A 16,582-nucleotide genomic window follows, 5' to 3' on the forward strand; every position below is an offset into this window, starting at 1 on the left:
TTTGCATTCTAACAGCTGCTCTTTATTGAGCATGCACAATATTATGTGTGAAGAAGTCTCCTCTTGACTGCACATGTATTATTGGTTTCTATACCCTTTGAATTTGGTAATATAATCCCCACCAAAAAGAAAGACTCTGAGAGCCAGAAAGGTTATGTAACTAGTCCAAGTGTGCAGTTAAATGATAGACTCACACGTTGCATTAACCCTGCTACCTGGACCATGACACCCTGCTTTTAAGTACATCATCATAATTTCACTATCATATCAGTATGAAAAGTTAACCCATCCTGGGTGAAACTGGGAATCAGGTTGTAGAGAACATCTGGAAACAGGGCATTAAAGCTCCCCCTGATGACATCCAGGAATCCACAATGAAATGTGCTCTCAGATTGGAATGGACTTTGGCTGGATTTCAAGTCATCATGAGTTTGCTCTTTTTAATTTTGGAATTGGCATTGGCAAACTCTACCCTCAGGGACTATGGGATCTTGGAAGAGAAGCAAATGCTTTTTATCAGCTATTTTCACACTTCTACTTCTATCCCAGTTGTGAAAAGTGACAAAACCAACCACCTGTAAACTCAAGTGTTTTAAAGACATCACTCTACTCTCTCCTAGTTTACATTGTTTCTAGTGAGAATTCTGCTATAATTTTTATCTTTCTATCTCTGTGCACTATACCTTTTCTCTTTAGCTCCTTTTAACAATTTGCTGCAGCTTTTGACCAATTTATTACAAGTTACCTTTAATTGTAATTTCCTCCATGAATTTTATGCTTGGGATTTGTGAGATTTTTGGTTTTATCCATTTCCACCCTTTATTAAACTTGGGGGGAAACTTGCCCTGGCTGATATAGCTCAGTCGGTTGAATGTGAGCTGCAAACCAAACACTCCTTCAATTCCCAGTCAGGGCACAAGTCTGAGTTGCAGGCCGGGTCCCCAATGGAGAACATAGGAGAAGCAACCACACATTGATATTTCGCCCCCTCCCTTTCTCTCTCCCTTACCCTCTAAAAATAAATCAATAGAATTTGTAGTTAATCAATTAATTAATTAATTTGGGGGGAATTGGACAATATTCCTTTTAGTATTTTTTGCTCTCCCTCCCATTCATTCTATTCTTTGATGATTTTCAAATCCAGTAGAGGAACAGCCACACAATCTCATCCATGCCCAGTTTGGGGCATCCTGGTTCACAGTCATTTCTGTAGCTCTCCAACCCTTTTATTACTTTGGGACTTTATGCCATCTTTTGGCAATGTGTTCCTTGAGTCAAATATCAAACTAGTCACACCTCCAAGTTTCACCTCATCCTAGAGGACTTTGTAAATTTGCTTGTCTTCAGGAAACATTAATGTGTTGTATATGTCTTAAACCAAGCTGTACTTCATCCTGTGATTCCAGTCTATTTATTCCATTATGTTTCTCTCACCTTTTCTAATCAAGCCATTATCTCAAATATGAGAAGATCTGGCCTCTCTATTATTTAATCATGAGAAGGAAATTCCTGAGGCTTTCTGAGGTTTCATTTAGTCACAAATAATCTTTTTTTGTCACACTACAATAAATTTGAAGGAATACCAAGAGATACGAATTGATGTTTTATTTTGAGTGTCTTGGTTACTTGAGAATCAATTACACTTAAGTATAATCTGCATAATGCCAGATTCAAGTTCTCTCAAAACAGAACTATAAGAAATTCAGAAAATTGTTCATTTGAAAGTAGTATGAAACCAAATAGCTGCTTGTGTATATGGTATTCAGAGCTCTGACAAATGTCCCATTTGAGACTAAAATATTTATTCTGCAACCACTTCCCTGAACCATAACTATCAGGAATCTTTGGTGCAACATAAAATTTTGTCTTCAGTTCATGGAAATGCTTCACATACTTATGAGTTTATTGTGTCCTTTTCTCATTAGTCCATAAGACTAGGAGTAATAATTTCTGGTGCCAATTTGATGATAATTAATAACTCAGTACTTAAATGGCATGTCAGTACTCCATTATGAGATTAGGAAGTTGAAGTGGAGTTGGTGGGGGCTCTGAATTATACACATTGATTAGGTTGTCTTCCATATGAAAACACACAATTTCAAATATTCTCCTGTGAACGTAAATGACCAGATTTGAAAAGTGCTTGGCATCAATTTTCATACAAGATTCTTCCCCCAAAATCTGAATTTTGACTTTTGAGATACTATAGAACCTAACAACAAAAACAAAACTTCCTTTCTGATACCCAAATAAACATAGAGCCAAGGACAATTATTTGCCTGCAAGTGTTCATACACCCAAAAGTAATGCTCAAGGAATAAGAAAGATTAAGCTCCTTCTCTCCAATTTGGACACCATTTTCACTTTCCTTTCTCCCTTTCTCTCTCTTCATTATGCATTGTTCTCTGTCCTCACTTCTTTCCTGACTTTCACATATTTCTGCTGCCAAACTCTCCACTGTGTCTTTCTCTCTTTTGTGAGGAACAGTGGGAAGACCCAAAGAGCCATTGACTCACTGATAGTGCTGTTTTGTCCAAATATCACACTCCTCCCTCCCTCACCTCACACAGAATTAATTTTGAGAAGTTTTCCAGAGACAATGTAGGGTTCACTGATGTTTCTATCTTTGATCACAATTGGAGGGTTCATCAGTGAAGACACCCCCACTGAAGGAGGCTCAGGCACAGATTTCCAGAGGAGTAATATCTCAGAACATATTCTCTACTCATCAGCTTGTCAATATGGTGAACCTTGACTCTATAACTTTCCAGGCTCTAGAGATTAGCTCAGATTACTACATTCATACAGGCAAAAATGAAATCTAGAAAAAATATGGTGCATATACACATATGCATTAACAGACACTTTTTCTGTCATTTGTTAGTACTTTTCTTTCCTAAGAAGAAAAGGAAGGTGTAGGAAGCTAAATTACCTAAGGAGTATGACCAAATGTTGATAGAATTCAAGCAAGGGTCAACCCAGGTTGTTCAAAAGGATTATGAACTTTAAGTAATAACCATATTCTAATTAAATCTTCAAAGATTTTTCTTTATTTCCTCAAAAGAATATTTTCCCTTTCCTTCCCATGAAACAAAACTAAGATATTAAGGAAGTATACATTGGAATCCCCATATAGAATTTATTATCTGAAGTCATACTTTGTTACATCATAATATTTTCATGGCATTTTTAACCTCCACATTCCTCAATGTATAGATCACAGGGTTGAGCAAGGATGTCCCAATCCTTTTAAATACAGCTTTCATCTTGTCTACTTGAAACATGGTTGGTGGGTGTGTATGTATCAATACAGTTGTAACAAAGAATATGACAACCATGATAAAGTGGAATGTGCATGTGGAAAGGGCTTTTCACCTCCCTTCTATGTTGTGGTTTCTCAGAGAGTAAAAGGTGACAACATAGGAGATAAGCAGGATTATAAAACTCACCATGCAAATGGCCCCACTATTAGAGACAACCAACAAATTTATCACATACAGCTCCATGCAGGCAAGTTGCAACGAGTGCTGCAAATCACAAGAATAGTGGTCAATCACATTGGGGCCACAAAAGGGAAATTGTGAAGCAATGGAAAATCTGTGCTGAAGAGTGGATACAAGATCCCATAAGGCCAGAACCACCAACACACCACACACTCTCTGGCTCATGATGATTGGGTATTGCAAGGGCTTACAAATGGTGATGTAGCAACGAAAGGCCATGAGGATGAGTGCAAAGATCTCCATGCATCCAAAGAAGTGGACTGTGAAGACTTGAGTCATGTACTCATTGTAGGAAGTGTTCTATTTCTGAGAAAGGGCATTCACAATCAATCTTGGGGCTGTGGTTCTACAGAGGCAGACATCAGCAAAGGACAGATAGAAGAAATAGATGGGATTCCCAAGGGACTTGTTGCTTATAATAGTCACTACAATGTGAAAGTTCCCTGACAGTATTGTAAGATAAAGAATTGGGAAGACCACAAATATTGTTTTGATTGATAACCGATATCAAACATAGAGATGATCTGGCAAAACACTGCTGCCATTGATGAAAAAATTGTAAGAGATAAAATTATGGACAGATGTAGGACAACGATGAAAGCCAGGTTATATAATTCTACATTGTTTTCTTTTCAATAAGTAAAGAGAAGTCTTGGGGACATAAGACATGAACTTAGCTCCTGACAAGGTGTACACCTTAAACCAGACCAACATTTGCATACCCTTTATCACTGAATTAATTCATGTTCCTAACACTTCTGCCCTTTCCTAACTCCTTGATTTGAGGGTACATCACAGTAGTGAAGAATCTAATTTTCCCTTCTTTAATTCTTACTTTTAACGTTTAAATTTTAAGCAAGTTCAAATACATTTGATAATACAAGTCTCTCCTTTTCCCCCAGATAGACAAATGCCTAAATCACCTATTTGCTTATATTACTGTGTGTCATTTTAACTGAATAACACAATCCTTGATTATATATTATTTTTGTTGTATAAACTTATTATTCAAACAATTTTCACTATTGTTATTTCATTTAACCTGCACATTCTTTTACAAGGTAATGTGCCTATGTGCCTGGTCTTTCCAATGTGGGAACCTTGACCTGAGATACAGAATTGTTTTCTACTTAGAGGTAAATTCATGTGGTATTTCTCTTTCACTGCCTGCTTATGTCACTTAGCATCATGCTTTCCAGTTCCATCAATGGTTTGGCAAAGAGTAGGACTCTTTCTTTCTTTCTGCAGCATATCATTTCATCATGTAACTGTATCATAATTTTTTGACCCACTCATTTGCTATGAAAACAACAAAACAAACAAGCAAGCAAAATATAACTAGAGTCATTGAAATTAAGAATGAACTGACAGTAAACGCAGGAGAGATGGGAGGAAATAATGGGGGGAGGGGAAAGGGGTTGTCACGAACATGTACAAAGTACTCCTGGACAAAACGAAAGAGGAGTAGAATCAAAAGAGAGTGGGTAGTGGGGATGTCTTGGGTGAGGAGGAATGGGGGGTGGAATAGAGACAACTGTAGTTAGACAACATTAAAAAATAAATAGTAAAGGAAGAAAAGAAGAAAGGAAGGATGAAGGAAAAAAGGAAGAAAGAAAAAAAGAAAGGGAGGGAGGAAGAAAGCGAGGAAGGAAGGAAGGAAGCAAGGAAGGAAGGAAGGAAAGTTGGAAGGAAGGAAGGAAGGAAGGAAGGAAGGAAGGAAGGAAGGAAGGAAGGAAGGAAAGAGGAAGGAAGGAAACTTTTCCAAGAACAGTTAGGTTAAAATTAGAGTGGAGTACTATTAGATAGTCTCTCTCTCTAGCATTCACCATCCATGTCACATACAACTCACACCCATTTCATGTAGATTTTACGAAGACTTGCTAGGATCATATCGATCCTAGAAAACAGACATCCTGAGCCCTCCAAGAAAGACAAAAATTGTTACCTTAATTTTATAGTCTAATTTCAGAATCAAGTTCTGAATAAGTACGTGGTGAAGCAAATATCAAAGCAGAAAACAGATACCTAAATGAATGAGAGCGTACAAGAGGCAAGAGTAGAGAACGAGTGAAGTGAATACAGGAGAGAGGACAGTGAGAGTGAGCAGAACCAAAAAAAGAAGATTCAGAGGGTAGCATAAAGAGAGAAAGAGAGGAGGAGGAGCAAAAGAAAATACTATAGAGGATAGTTTGATGCAAGATTTCATCACAGAACTCAACTTCTGTCTTTATGACCTACTGCAATATCACTGGCCAAAACCAGATAGAAGGTGCAGTTATGAATCATGGACAAAGGTCATTGAAAACCCAGGTGTAAATTCCACCAACTATGGAGAAGAACCAAATTTCTGGGAGTTTCTCCTATGACATAAACGGTGCGGTGAATCACATGTTGACTCGGATGGCACGCTTTGTCTTTAGCTGTTTGGAACTCAGAGGCAGCAATCACTACCCATGGCTGGGACCTCAGGCTCTGGACACCTATCATGGGCTGATGCATAGACACTTCTCTCCACTGCCTCCAACCAAAATTAGTGAGTGGACAGAACCCAAAGAACTCTCAACATCCCTTTTACAGCGGGAAGCAGCCAGAGCAGTCCTCACCCCACATATCCCCAAAGATTTCGGTTCCAAATCCTTGAGTGGGGAATGTTAGGTAGGAAAGACAGCAAAAAAAAAAAATGACATGGAGGAGGAGGGATGGAGGGCTACATGTTCCACACACTGACTCAGCAGTCCTTGGAATTCTATGCTTTTTTTCCTTGAATCTGGGGGAAAATGCCTTGGAAACTGTGCTTTCATCCCAGGATCTGAAAGGCTGGAATACCTTTGGGTAAACACACCCCCATCCTGAAAAGCTAGCACCACCCTTACCAGACCATCAATACATAATTTCTTCACCCTCCCCCATCCCACCAACTATGTAAATCCTCAGAACAAAGGCTCTTGCTCTTGCCACCTATGCCCTTGCCTTTCTCCCCTACCACAACAGGTCCCTTGCCTGTTCTATTCCATGAGAACATATCACCAATAAACCTTATTTGCATGAAAAAAAAAACAGGTGTAAAACAAGAACAGCCCTATCCTATTCTCCACCTAAATCTCTTCCAGTGAGGGGGCCTGCAAGAGAGAAACTACTTCCAATCTGCCCTCAATACAGTCTAAGGTGTATTGACGCCTCAGGCAGCAGAGATGCTTTGAGAGGGCTGAAGCCATGGAAGACTTAGGGAACCTAGACCAATCTAACTCTTGATATTGAGAACTACATTGAGCAGCTCCACCATGTCTTAGAATGCACACTGAGTGTATACTCCATCAAATCAGTCTCATCTATCATGACAAACTACCATTATTCTGCTCCACACATTCCTCATGGCATTTTTCACCTCCTTATTCCTGACAGTGTAAATCAAAGGATTGAACAAGGGCGTTAGGGTGGTGTAAAATATTGTCATCATTTTGTCAAAGGAGAAAGTGGATGGAGGTCGGACATACGTGATTATGCAGGGAACAAAGAACAAAACCACAACAGCAATGTGAGATCCACAAGTGGAGAGAGCTTTCCACTGCCCTTCAGTACTGTGAAGTCTCAGAGAGCACAAGATGATACCATAGGAGGCAAGCAACAAAGAAAAGATTATGGTGCATATAAACCCACTGTTGGCCAGTGCAAAAAAGCCAAAAACATGAGTGTCCGTGCAGGCCAGCTCTAGTAATGGGTACAAGTCACATATGAAATGATCAATGACATTGGGGCCACAGAAGGGCAGCTGTAAAAGAAAGATAATTTGTATTATGGAGTGGAGAAAGCCTCCTGTCCAGGCCACACCCATCAGAATGCCACAGAGTCTCCAGTTCATGATAGAAGAGTAATGCAAGGGCTTGCAGATGGCCACATAGCGGTCATAGGCCATGACTGTGAGGACAATCACCTCTGCTCCAGCAAAGAAGTGTTCAGCAAAGATCTGGGTCATGCAGCCCTCAAAGGAGATGGTCTTCCTCTCAGAAAGAGAGTCCACAATCAGCTTTGGGCTGATGGCAGTGGAGAAGCAGGCATCCAGGAGGGACAAGAAAGCCAAGAAGAAGTACATGGGGGAGCCCAGGAGTGCTGGGCTGCTGCTGATGGTCACCACAATTAGCAAGTTGCCCCCAAGAATTGCCATGTAGCTCAACAAAAGTATTACAAATATTATTTTCTGAACTTTTGGATTCTGTGAAAGCCCCAAGAGGATGAACTCTGTTACAAAGCTGTGGTTTTGCATGATTTCCAAGGAAAAGATAATTGCCTCCAGAGTAAGAATATAAAATCTACAATTATGAGAAAAAAGTCACCTGAGTCCACTTTATGATACCATTGTATCACAGTCATTGACCAGTTGGTGCATCCATGTGAAAAGATGGTTACAGGCTTCTGTTGTAAAGGAGAATAGAATATTGGAAATTTGTTGAAGGCTGTAGTGGAATGTCAGGCAGAAGTCAGGAGGAAATAAATTATTCAATACTTTAAAGTGACCACAGCTTATATGTAGGAAAAGTATTCATACACAGTAGGGAAGAGACATAGTTTTCATCTCCACTGCAAAAGCACATCACTTTTCCTGGAGTGAATTATTGAGGAGGATTCTGAAGTCACATCCACATTGAGGACAGAGAACTTATACTTTATTGGTCACAGCTGCCATCAGTATGGAATGAGAATGTGCTGACTCACATACCATCACTTATCATGAGATTACCTCATCTACAAAGAGAAGAAGAAATAACCCCTAATTTAGAGTCCTTTAAAATTCATCGTTATTCATCCAAATTTGTTACCTCTGAACTGAATTGAGACTTTAATATGAATACAGAAAGCACACTGACAGCTGTCAGAGGGAAGGTGGTTAGGGGATGGGTAAAAGGCAAAAAAATTAAGAAAAACAACTCATGGACACAGATAATAGTGTGGTGATTACCAGAAGGAAGGAGAGGTGGGCACAGGGATATGTAGAAGAGGTTAAAGGGTGAATAAATGGTGATAGAAGGAGGCTTGACTTCGGATGGTGAACACAATAAAATATACAGGTGATGTACTATAGAATTCTATGCTGATGTCTGTATAATATTATTAATCATTGCCACCCCAATAATTTCATTATAAGAAACAAAACAGAAAAGATGAATTAATTCATTCCCTATAGAAGAAGAAAGCTCTATGGAAAGAAGCCTAGCTCTACACTAACGTGTAACAAGTATGCACATGCTGACTTGGGTTCTTTCTTCATTCATCATTTAAAATAAGAATGGGTGTGTATGAAAAATTATAATACCTACCTACTTAAGGGTATTGTCAGCATGACCAAGTGAATGAATGTAAAGAAAGTAGCTGTTGAAGAAATAGTCCTAGGAAAAAGTCCATGTTAGATCTTATTATCCTTATTTTCCTGAAAGACAATTCATGCTGAAAGAAAAACGTCAAGTCACATGCTGGGTCTGGAATTTAAACACAGACTCCCAGCTACAACACTTAAGTATTCCTAATGCATCAAGAGACAAAGGAGCAGAGTCGGCCCTTCTGCTCTCTTCATGCACCTGTGGAAATCAAAGTCTTCTGAGTCCTTTGCTCAGCTTGAAGGAGGTCCCATGATGACACAGAGCAAGTGATGTAGATTCAGAAAGTAATAGTCCAAATACTACACATACAAATTGGCAACAAACACATAGGTGAGGAATAGAAATAATATGCTGAGTTTGACTAAAGTCTTGAGTTTTTTTTACATATTTACTAATTATTTGTAATATTTGGCCCAATTTGATATTGTACAACTTGCCATATATATAACTTTATTGCAAACTAAGTATGTTCATGTATAACCTCTGTGCTCATCTCACAGAATCATGGTGAGTGTCAAATTGGAAAAGCGTAAAATTTGGGTATGATAAGTGCCATGACCAATTGTAGTAACTATTTCCTCACTTAGCAGGACAGCCACATTGTTCATGAGTTATCCAGATAAGTACTGCAACTATATACTATTTTCCATAGCTACACACCAGTTTCCAAGAATGGTTGTGTCCTCACCAGCACATACAACAGAAATTTATGTCCCAAATGCATGTGTACATAGACATATAATCTGTTTGTTAAAGTGATAAATAAAATTGCTATTAAGCTTACAGTGGGAATTAAAGATAACGTGTTCTTTGTGAAAATTATTCAGAGCTAATGAGAAAAATTTGCAATAAATATATGATAGGTAACAGTAGTATTTGTCTTAATGTTTATTTTAAAATAACCATTTCAATTAAATTCCCAAGGTACTAGACATTCTTAAACAAAGCTGCACTGTGAACACTGTATTCAGCTACAAATTTCCACCCAGAAAACTAGAGTATAAAGCAAACACTGTAAGGTCACTGGATCAGTCAACAACCATTTGTTAAAAGTAAATGATACCGATGTATGGGCCAGCAGTTATCAGCTTCTCAGCAATGAACAGAGTGGGCATATGTTCTTTCAAATTATTGTTTTGGGTAAATTCAGATAAATTCCCAGAGGTAGAATCACTGAGTCATATGGCAATGCCATTACTAATTTTTTGAAGTATCTCCATCCTGTTTTCCACAGTGCTTGCACCAATCTGCATTCCCACCAACAGTGCACCAGGGTTCCTTTATCTCCATGTCCTCACCCTCACTAAAGGTACATATACACAATGGAATACTGCTGGGCTTTAAAAGCTTAATCTGCAACAGTATGGATGGACCTGAAGAGCATTATTCTGAGTGAAGTAAGCCACTCAGAGAAAGACATACAATATGATTTCACTCATACGTGGAATCTAATAAACAAAATGAACAAACAAACAAAATAGAGACAGACTCATAGATACCACAGGCTGACAGCTCTTGGAGATGAAGGCTGCTGAGGGAGAGAAGTGAGGAGACTGAGGAAAACAGAAAAATAAAAGACAGAACACTCATGGCCACTAACAAAAATGTGGTGATTGCAAAGGAGAGGGAAGGTTTGCGGGGGGCGGGTGTGGTGAAGAAAGGTATGGGGGAATAAATGGTGAAAGACAGAACCTAGACTTGAGGTGTTGAACACACAATACAATGTACACATGATCTGTTGTTGAATCGTGCACCTGAAAATTGTATCATTTTGTTAGCCAATATCACCCCAATCAATTCAATAAAGGGGGGAAATTTATATTAATTCTTAAATTGCAATCAAACTGATTCATTTCATGTAATCCTTTCAGAAGTGTTTTAACAAATATTTTCAGGATTGCAAACATGTTTCTATCCCTTTTTTTGGAATCCAATCCTAAAAAATTTTATAAAGGCGAAATGAAGTAATGTAAGTTCTGTAACTGAAGATGATGCATGCAATTTTTATAACAATAAAAATTTAGAAGTATACAAAATGTTCAATAATAAGACATGATTATGCAAATCAGATTACTAAAATTAAGATGCTGTGAATGCTAAATAATACGAGGATATAGANGTTTTAACAAATATTTTCAGGATTGCAAACATGTTTCTATCCCTTTTTTTGGAATCCAATCCTAAAAAATTTTATAAAGGCGAAATGAAGTAATGTAAGTTCTGTAACTGAAGATGATGCATGCAATTTTTATAACAATAAAAATTTAGAAGTATACAAAATGTTCAATAATAGGGACATGATTATGCAAATCAGATTACTACAAATTAAGATGCTGTGAATGCTAAATAATAAGAGGATATAGACGGTGAGGCATGTGTACAATGTGTTAAGTGAGAAAATAAAAACTTGCAATAATTCTACTTCTTTGCACATTCTAATATAATTTTAAAATATAGAAGAGAACATACCATAGACTTACTTTCAGTATGTAGAGTTAACATTAAGGATCAAGCCTAAGGCCTCACTGGTGTAGCTCTGTGAGTTGAGCGTCATTCAGCAAACCTAAAAGAATCGAACTTTAAAACCCACACCATATTATCCTGTATCTGAAAAGTTAAAAACAAAGCGGATGGGTTGTGACTATAATTTTATTGTCTCCAGTAGGATTAATTTATATTAGTGGAACTAACATGCTAACATACATACAATCATACAGGAAAAATCTTAAACAAACATAAAGCCTCCACAAATAGCCATATCATTGGCCCAGCCCATCCCAATCTCCATACTCACTTTGAAATCAATTTGAAGTTCATGCACTTCTATAGGAAGCAGCTGATTCTGTTTGTATTTTTTCCTAGAAGATTTCAAGGTCTTTCCTTTCTTCAGAGCCATGTGTTTTAATACACTGGAGCTACACCAGATTGTGCAGGGCCCCTCCCAGCCATGGACTCTGGGCTTTAGGCCACCTCATGGGGCTGTAGCCTTGGGAATTTGGCCTCCCCAGTCTTCCCAGTGCCCACTATTTCTTTCTCATTCATTTTCTAACCAACCAAATGCTTGCATCATTTGTTCCAAAAATAATAGAAATTCCTTTTTCAACTTTGAAATACATATAATAATCAAAACTATATGAAATATCAGTAATAAGGTTGTCATAAGTACTACATTATAGTCATATTTCAAGCAGCGAATTTCACATGCATTTATATGTACCTATTTGTGTATATCCATCACATTTGCAAGTATTCTTCTATGAAATATAATAATTAAAATTAAAAGAAAAAATTAAAAACCCATTCAAATTGCTCTTCTAGTTAAATTCTTTAAATCCAGTGTATTCTGTACTTTAGCAATAAAGGATTTATTCTCTATCTAGCTAATTATGTTTCTTTTTGAGTATCTGGAAAATGACTCTTCAGATTTCAGAGTCCTTTCTTTCCTCTCTATAATCCTCTGCTGATGTCCCTAAATGTCTCATTTGTACACCCTTACTGTTTCTGGAATTTGAAAAAAATAACTTTTCTCCATGTCCACATATGTCCTGCCAGATTGATGCCTGAATCTTCTTTTTTTTCTATTGCCCTATTGATTTAGTTCATTTTAAGAAAGAGGCAAATCCACGACCAAGTGGATACCACTACAGCCTTTTCAGTTCAGCCATGTAACTATTCCTGATCACTTCTGAAGCAGAAATCTGAGGCTACTCATCATATCAAATACACTTGGGGAAAATTAAGTTAACCTACTTAAAATAGGTGCATTTCTGAGTTCAAAGGTAGAAATCTGTCACTTACCTGTGAGAACTCTCTAACTTGGTGCCAAGTATTTTTATCCCTTTTAAAAAGCAGCCCTCCATGACATACAAGGGGTAAAATTTCTTTCAGAAATCATAAGGGAATATTTTAAGACATAATGACATACAATATTAGCACCCTGGAGAGTGACATTCCCTAGAGATTTCTTTCCTTCACTGATCAGAAGCATCCCACATGTTGTAGGAATCTTAACTTGGGTTTATCTGTTTATCCTTCAGAAGAGTAAGTTAACCCACCTCATCCTCAGTAACCAAATGCAAACAGGTTTTGGAGGTTTGTGGTGCCTTGCGATGAACAAACATATGGGGTGATAGGAGCCCAATGCAAAGGATGATTGAAGGTGTTAAAGAAAACACAGGGAGAAAAAATAGAAGTGTCTTTGGTAGAAGAGGAAGCGGATCCACAAGAAACTAATTTGTCCCCATCCAGGGCCCTGAAACAACTCTCCAGCATTAGAAGACAAAAACTTTTCTAGTTCTTCTCATTTACTATCAAGTATAACCCAGGGAGGTAGTGTGGTGGCTGCAACCTGAGGTTCAATTCTTACCCAACTTTTATGTATTGTATTTGGAGAAAAAAAATAAATACTAAAATAGGCTGGTGTCCTGTGAAGGGAAGAGAGTCTTTGAAGCAGAAATTCCCTTTTGTGTAAAATATTAAAATATGTGATGTAGAAATTTAAATCTGAGTTATATGATTATGCTTCTATTAATAAGAATCATATTTATAAAAAAGTTTCCATCTACGTCTATACACCTATATTAATTAAAGGTGACTTGTGGATGTTCAGAGAGGAATGACAAAAAAGGGCCTCAGAGTATTGCATGATATCATAAAGTTCTGTGCTCCCCAGAATTTAGCCTGGGCTCAAAAGCCTACCCAAGTAAAACAGAATCTTCTGTTTGGAAAATCATCATGAGATGCATCACATCTACTCTCTTAGTGATTTGTTGCAGATCTCCAAAAGTCGATGAACCTCCAGAATCTTGAGTCTGCATGTCGTTTAGCCTACAAGAAGTTCCTTAAAAGTGAAGGCCTCAAAAGGGTGGCCTAATAAAAGATCCATTTACCTTAATCTTGTATTGCAATTTAATAATTCAATATGAAGATTGGCAGGATAGTGTGAGTAGAGGAATAAGTGAGCACAAAAGATTATTAGGACAGTAAAACTACTCTTAGATTACTATAATGATGTATTCATGTCATTACACATTTGTTCAATCTCACAGAATGCACAACACCAAGAGAGAACCCTAAGATAAACTGTGGACTTGGGTGATTATGATGTGCCGATGTAGGTACACCAAGGTTAACAAATGTACTACTCTGGTAGGGGACATTGATAATGGGAGGAAGCTGTGCATGTGTATATGAGGCTATGTATACAAAGGGTATATGGAAATTCTCTGCACCTTCAATTCAACATTGCTGCTAAACATAAAAATGACCTAAAAAAATAAGCCTTCAATTTTTATAAAAAAAAATCCAATGTGACTTGTTATCTGATGTATAGACTTTTACACACATATGCCAAGTGTCTCTCTGAGGTGTTACTCCTTGGGGTCATGAGCTCTACTGAGGCAATGTTGGTGATTTATTGTTTATACCACCCTTGGATATAGCCCAGCCTTTGGCTCACAAACCAGGGAAGGAAAAGTACATTCCCTCTTGTACAAAGCCAACTAGTCACTATCTCCTTCTGACATGGACTCATGGTCTCCAAGGCTGATTCAATGCTTTAATTATTTAGAATGCTTGGTGCTAAAACTACTTCAACAGTAACGGGCACTTTTTTTAAATCAACTCTCCAGTGTTATTTTCTCATAGCAAACCAAGATTTTTTGGCAAGAAGCTTTGGTGATGAATCTTACTATTGAGCTACTGAAAATGGCTCCTACTTGCAGACACAATTCCCTCAACATGGTGAATTGTCTGAAGATACTACATCAGCCACCTTGAATGGCATCTCTGGGTCCAGTGTTTTTCCCTGGCATAAACTATGTGTGAGCCCTCTTTTTTTCTCCCCATCATTGAGTTCATGCCAACTCTCTGCCTTTACACAAAATGCCTTCCTGACATCCCTCTCCTCACCTTCCTGTCATTCAGAGCACCAGCACAGCACCACTGTTTATATACCTGGCATTTAAGGGCGCCATTTTAGTGTGTGAAAAACTGTTTCCCAAACATAAATACCTTGTAGATTTTTTTAAAACCTTCTGTGAAGTTCAGCTTCAGCCTTAATATTCACCCCAGATGACTTATCAGCCTAAACCTCAGCATTTGAGAAGCTGAAGAGCTCATTGCCATTTCAAGGCCATTTCTGACATTTCTGCCCATCAGAAATATGATAGCATAGGTTACTCTCACATCCAATTAGCATAATGTTTCTGTTTACAAATCAGTCATGGATTCAGATTCATTGATAATATACGAACATTTACTTTCAAATATTAATGAACAATTTAGTCATGACGTACAAAGAATATCTCCTTATTTCTTTTATTATTTTCACTTTGGTTTCCCTCTGCATGTGAAACATAAAGATAATGGATATTATTATGTCTGTAATGGAAATACTAACGTCTTTTCCAAAATGTGAAGTCAGAAACAACAACCACAGCTCAGCTACAAATAACAGTAAATCACCTCAGGAGAAAGCACAAATAAAGTTACAAAAAAAATGAAATTGCACCACTTTTGCTTCATTTATTTTTTAACCTAACACACATTATTGATAAAGGATGGAATCCTATCTCTCTTGCTTGCCTCAAACTAATTAATTCTATGAATAGGGCTTCCACAGTTCTGTAATAGAAATCACAGGTATGCATGCAAGTATACCTGTATTCCTCCTTTATATTTATTTTTATTTTTATTGCATTTTTTATTTCCCTCTTGTTCAAGTACAGTGGTCTGCATTTTCCCCCAACCTCTCCCTGTCCTCACCCCAGCCATCTCCATCTCTTTCCCCTAATTTTCCCCCACCTTGGATTTGTACATGTGTCCTTTCTAATTGTTCCTGAAAACCCTTCACCCATTTTACCCCATCACTCACTCCCATCTCTCCTCTGTTCATTGTCTACTTGTTCTTAATTCCAATGTCTCTGGTTATATTTGCTTGCTTATTTGTTTTCTTGAACAAGTCCCACTTCAAAGTGAGATCATGGGGTATTTGCCTTAGAATATGTCTTAAAATATTTAATATTGTCACTTTTTTGTTTGGTTTGGACAGTTGTAGAAAATAATGTCCATAGAAAAGGTTTTGATGAATTCTTCCAGTAAGATGGTGAAGAAAGTGTCCAGGATAGGGCAGGAAGTGTGAGAAGAGAAAACAAAGGTAAGTGCAGGATACTAGACAGAGTTAAAAAATATACTGTCTTTGGAGAGAAGGAAAATAAGCTCTTCCTGAAACCACCTGAGGATGTTGGATGCTCTAGGTACCACTTCTGTTACCCACAATGATTTTCAAAATTCTCTTTTTGATTATTTCCCAGAGGACCATGCTAAAGCAGAAATAACCTAGTCTTCCCAGTGACTGGAGTAAGACTGAAGAACTAACAACTGCCAAGATTTCTATTCTTGCTGAGTGACATCAGAGAAAGGTGCTAGCACACTGAGCATGCAGGCAGGTCACTGTCATATCAGTATGGAAAGTTAACTCATCCTGGGTGAAACTGGGAATCAGGTTGTAGAGAACATCTGGAAACATGGCATTAAAGCTCCCCCTGATGACATCCAGGAATCCACAATGAATTGTGCTCTCAGATTGGAATGGATTTTCACTGGATTTCAAATCGTCATGACTTTGCTCTTTGTCATTTTGGAATTGGATTTGGCAAACTCTAACCTTGGGGTCTATGGGTTCTTGGAACAGAACCGAAGGCTTTT

The 16,582-nt window shown here is 37.8% G+C and overlaps 1 protein-coding gene and 1 pseudogene across 1 annotated transcript; both read right to left on the reverse strand.

Moving 5' to 3' along the window:
- Nucleotides 1–3,152: 3,152 nt before the first annotated feature.
- Nucleotides 3,153–3,986, reverse strand: LOC118981323 (olfactory receptor 4C11-like; annotated as a pseudogene).
- Nucleotides 3,987–6,828: 2,842 nt separating this feature from the next.
- Nucleotides 6,829–7,797, reverse strand: LOC118981326 (olfactory receptor 4C15-like). The gene has a single exon (XM_037038019.1). It carries the CDS (start codon nucleotides 7,762–7,764, stop codon nucleotides 6,829–6,831), a length of 936 nt encoding a protein of 311 aa, XP_036893914.1. The 5' UTR covers nucleotides 7,765–7,797.
- Between the last annotated feature and the right edge of the window lie 8,785 nt (nucleotides 7,798–16,582).

The sequence above is a fragment of the Sturnira hondurensis genome, unplaced genomic scaffold (assembly GCF_014824575.4).
Source record: "Sturnira hondurensis isolate 20B ecotype Veracruz unplaced genomic scaffold, ASM1482457v3 Scaffold0023961, whole genome shotgun sequence".
Lineage (NCBI taxonomy): Eukaryota > Metazoa > Chordata > Mammalia > Chiroptera > Phyllostomidae > Sturnira > Sturnira hondurensis.

Bases quoted from the DNA above. Each gene is read 5' to 3' on its own strand.
- LOC118981326 (XM_037038019.1), bottom strand. From the start codon at position 7,764: ATGCAAAACCACAGCTTTGTAACAGAGTTCATCCTCTTGGGGCTTTCA.